General features: G+C 50.1%; 1 protein-coding gene across 1 annotated transcript; it reads right to left on the reverse strand.

Moving 5' to 3' along the window:
- Window positions 1-1,199: 1,199 nt before the first annotated feature.
- On the reverse strand, window positions 1,200-3,930 carry fzd8a (frizzled class receptor 8a). The gene has a single exon (XM_041961251.1). It carries the CDS (start codon window positions 3,525-3,527, stop codon window positions 1,782-1,784), a length of 1,746 nt encoding a protein of 581 aa, XP_041817185.1. The 5' UTR covers window positions 3,528-3,930; the 3' UTR covers window positions 1,200-1,781.
- Between the last annotated feature and the right edge of the window lie 954 nt (window positions 3,931-4,884).

Below are 4,884 nucleotides of genomic sequence, written 5' to 3' on the forward strand. Positions count from 1 at the left end.
TTTCAGCTAAACAGTAACATGATTAAAACTCCCCAAACTTGATCTTCAGTAACTGGACACAAACGCTAAAAACTACTCTGAGCTGTTGAGGAGCTACATGGAAGAAAAATGCTTAAGAAAAGTGTTTTTTTTTTTTGGTTATGACTTCCATCTTCATCGCCTGGTGTCTGTGCTGACAGCGCTGATGCAAGATTTATGTGGCTGATTTACACTCCCAACAGATGCATGTCTGCGGCACGCTGAAAAGAAGCTTCTGGGGTTCGCATCTACGGTGTGAGTGCGAAGGAATAAAGCAGGAACAAAGCAGGCGCCACAAAGCCCACTGTCACCATTGACCAGCAAATTAAAGGCACCTCTACGCTGGGTTACAGTTTATCATCTTATGCCAGCACACTGGGTTAATTGGGACCAAAGCAGATACATTTGTAGCAAAAAAAAAAAAAAAAAAAAAAAAAAAAGCCTTGATTAGGGGGCCCTAAGATGTGAGATCATGTGAACAGACCACCTGTGGGGCTTTCATTGCTATTTCAATATCATTCATGTCAAGGCCCCTGCACTCGCTGACACAGCTTGAGCCCAAGGGAGAAGATGTTTCAATTCAGGCTCGGCGAAGAAAAAAAAAAAAAGCCAAAACACAAGACGCAGGGGCTCTGGCAGGTTTCAGCCCCGACAAACCCAGAAAAGCGAGGGCTTCCAAAACGCTCTTTCAATTGCGGGATGTCCATCAAAGCATCCAAATAGGGACGTTTAGGGGGAACCTTGGCACATCAGACAGACACTCCTTATACACACCACCTTTATTCTGGGCTGTTAAAAAAGAAAGATCAAAGTTTCTGCAGATGAAAAGGGTCTGTTCCCTGCATTTATACCCCCATTCACCCACTCCCTCTTTTACTAAATTAAGAAAGCGGGCTTCGGGCAGGCATGTGAAGAGGACTTAAACAATTATGGAGATGCTCCAACTCAACCCCTGCCTCTAATTACTGGTCTCTGATGGTTAAAAGGGCTTCCTTTTTTCTTCTTCTTCTTTTTTTTTTTTTGCCGGGGCCCTCAAAAGCTGCTATTGCTGCTGCCATCCTCAACACGGTGACCACAAGGAGCCACAAAATATGCCTGCAAGAGCTGAAAAACAGCACCGCCTCCCCTGCACGGGAAACACACTGCGAAGTTACACAGACGCTGAGATTTATCAAATGTTTTATTGTCAAAATAAAGGTCATATTTGCTTTTTTTCCTCGCAAAAAGAGACATCTACACTTTGTACAAATTTACAATAGCTTATAAAGTTTTCTTTTTATACACAAATGTACAGGTTTTTTACATAGCTTTTATATAAATACATTTGAAATTACAAAATGAATGACCCGTAAAATACTTGGGCACTATTAAGGCTTAATTTAAACCGTCTTTGATGTGATTGAATTATACAATGTTATCTGGCACTATGTAGATAAAATGGCAATAAAAAACCCAAATGCTCTTTGTATGAAGCTACTTGTCTCTGCGCCTACAGCAAGTAATGCCCAGTTTGCGTTAACAGCCTCAGTCTGTACCTGTAATACATATAAACAGGGAGGAATTAACCTGTGTGAACGCCAGGTACATTGTTTCAGCCAGCTCTCCCCACAGAGGTGTGTGTGTGTGGATGTTTGGGAGAGTGAGGAGGGGGTGACACCTCAGCAGCCGTTCATTACTATGCAAATTGCTTAAGACATGGAGTGATGGGTTATCTCCCAAACAATTAGCAGTCCACATAAGCTGCTTTTTTAAAAAACTCTCATTCAAACCTGGGACAATGGCATCTGCTTGGGGCAAGACACGGAGCTGGCCGTGCCGGACCTCCACGTTAGTCCCGTGCTCACGTCGCTGTACATGGAGCCGCTGGTGCCTTTACTGCCCCAGCAGCACCTGGTGCAGAAAGTCCTCCAGGAGTCCAGAGTTTTGCCGGACCAGATCCACACTCCGGACGTGATGCCCACCAGAAGGCACATAAAGTACTTCAACATAAAAACTGCATAGTCCGGACTCCTGCGGTCCCTCTCCAGCAAACAGCTGGAACAGTTGTGCGTGATCTCCCAGCTCTGCCTGTTGTGCTGCTCGTAAAAGTAACAGGCGACTATGATGGTGGCTGGCACCGTGTACAGCACCGTGAAGATGCCTATTCTGATCATCAGCTTCTCCAGTTTGTCAGTTTTGGTGCCACCCTGTTTGATAACGCTGCGGATCCTGAACAGGGACACAAATCCGGCCAGGAGGAACATAGTGCCTATGAATAAATAAATCACCAAAGGGGCCAAAACGAAGCCCCGCAAGTTGTCCAGGTTCTGGTTTCCCACGTAGCAGATCCCAGCCACCGAGTCCCCGTCCACGGAGCTCAGCGCCAGGACCGCGATGGACTTCATGCTGGGGATGAGCCAAGCGGCCAGGTGAAAGTACTGAGAGTAGCTGGCGATCGCCTCGTTGCCCCACTTCATCCCGGCCGCGAGGAACCAGGTCAGAGACAGGATGACCCACCAGATGGAGCTGGCCATGCCGAAGAAGTAAATAAGCAGGAAGACCACGGTGCAGAGCGCGGGGCCGGTGGTCTCGTAGTGGATGTGCTCCATGTCAAACTCCCGGTTACACGCCACCTTCTCATGTCCGGCGATCAGTCTCACAATGTAGCCGATTGACACAAACATGTAACACGCCGAGAGGAAGATGATGGGTCTCTCTGGGTACTTGAAGCGCTCCATGTCGATGAGGAAAGTGGCGACGGTGGCAAAAGTTGACACGAAGCACAACACGGACCACAGTCCTATCCAAAAGGCGGTGAACGCTCGCTCGTCGTGCGTAAAGTACGGGTTGTGGCACGGCATGGCGCAGTTGGTGATCTGACCCGTTTTCACGCGGTTGTAGAGCGGGTGGCGGTCCGTGTTCACCGGCACCATGGGCTCCAGACACTTGCACCCCGGCTCACACGGAGCGGAGGGCGGCTTGTATTTCCCAGGCGCGCCGGGTCGGCTCGGCTTATTTTTAGGCGGACTGTAACCCTTACCGGGATGGTTGGTGGGCTTGGAGAGGACGGGGGAAACTGTGGTGGAGTCGGTTCTGTTGTAGTCCATGCACAGGGTGTCGGGGTTGCCTTGCACCGGCAGCAGGTCACACTTCATCCTGTCCGGCCAGGGGAAGCCGTACTGCCTCATGAGAGGCGCACAGCCGGCCCGGGCTCTCTCACACACGCTCCGGCACGGCGGGAGAGGTTTTTTATAGTCCTCCAAGCAGATCGGGGTGTACATGCTGCACAAGAAGAACTTCAGGTCCGGCGAACACTGAATCTCGACCAGAGGCCAGAACTGGTGCACCTCCAGTCCCGCCTCGTCCTGCGTGTCGTGATTAAACTGGTTGGGCATGTAGGTGTAGTTGTAGCCGATCCCCTTGCACAGCGGCACGGCTATCTCCTGGCAGGTGATCTCTTTGGCCGTGGTGCAGCTGGATCGGGGCAGGAGAGCAAGTGAGAGGAGCAGGTAAATCCCAAGCAGGTCCATCCCTCCGGCGCGTCGTGTCCCCCTCTTCTGCTCTGGCACCAACAGCAATAAATCCTCTCCGCCGTGTGCTCTTGCCTCTGCTCCGGTTAGATGTTGCGCAGCGAGCCCATCTCGCTCCTCTCGGGATCTTGCACGGAGTTGCAAGCAATGTGCAAGCCGTGTTTACTTTCAGCTGAGGGGGAGGAGGAGGAGAGAAAACAGCCTTTAGGGCGGCGAGCGGCAGTCAAGATGGCTGAGAGGAGAATCCACCTTCTTCTGCAAACAGCTTTCAGTATCCTCACACAGTGTGTTGTTAAAAAAAACCCGAGTGCTGCTGTCCGATCGCCACAAACGGGAAAATGTGGGCCTTCTTTCTTTCAAAACACAGCGACTACATTCAGTCGGCTCGTCCCACCTTAGTCCCGGTTCCCATACAAATCAACGGCTTGGAGACGAAGCGGTGCCAATATATACCGAAGCCTGGCACGCTACACCCCCGGAGCCGCTCGGCCAATCACAGAGCGGCGGAGGCGGTGCTTTCCGGCTGTCACTCCAGTTTTTTTTCGCCGATATGTTTTGTTACGGCTTGTGATCACACTAGTTTTGCCACAGTCTGAAGCTTCGGGATACAGGATGCTGATGTAGGTGACATTTGGAAAACGACAGGGCGTCATTTTAACTCAAATGACAAATGAAACTACTACTTTTAGACGTTTTTAAGCCCGGAGCCACGACTGGTCTAAAATAAACCATAATAACCCTGTAGCAACCCCCTCTGCAACTTATTTCATATAGTAAAAGTAAACATTATGGGCTAATCATCACAATAATGTTATTCTAAAGACAATATAAAGTAGGCCTGCACCACTGTTGCTGTCAGGAATAACAACCTGCTGTCTTTATCACTCCCTCAGTAGCTGAACTTTCTGTCTTGCAACTTCCTTTTACACAACATCCTTGATAGTGTCACAACAATGCGAGGGCGCGTCTGCCTCCAGATGATTGCCTGTGTGTGTGTGTGTGCGTGCGTGCGTGCCGCCCGCGCGCGCCCGTGTGAGCGAGGCCAGTTTGGTAAATTGGCTAATTTGCGCATGATAAGACCACGCAGGGAGCTGTCTGTCCTTGTGAGAAGCCGTTTTATTTTTTAAATGAGGTGCTAATGTTTCGTTTAACGCTCGCATAGAGCTCCGCGGGAGGCGTAATTGCGCGAGGCTAAGACCGTGCAGCGCGGCGCGAGGACACAGCGGCAGAGCGCCCCTATCAGCGTGAACATGCTGGCAGAGAGGGGCTGGGGATCTCGGAAGTTGTCTGACAGAAATCTTATTGTTGTCACTCTTCTGCCTGATATTGTCCTGTAACTTCTGCATGAAGACTTGCT

The sequence above is a fragment of the Chelmon rostratus genome, chromosome 20, assembly GCF_017976325.1.
Source record: "Chelmon rostratus isolate fCheRos1 chromosome 20, fCheRos1.pri, whole genome shotgun sequence".
In the NCBI taxonomy this organism is placed as follows: domain Eukaryota; kingdom Metazoa; phylum Chordata; class Actinopteri; order Chaetodontiformes; family Chaetodontidae; genus Chelmon; species Chelmon rostratus.

What these genes read in the sequence shown, in the direction of transcription:
- fzd8a (XM_041961251.1), bottom strand. Translation starts at nt 3,527, where the DNA reads ATGGACCTGCTTGGGATTTACCTGCTCCTCTCACTTGCTCTCCTGCCC.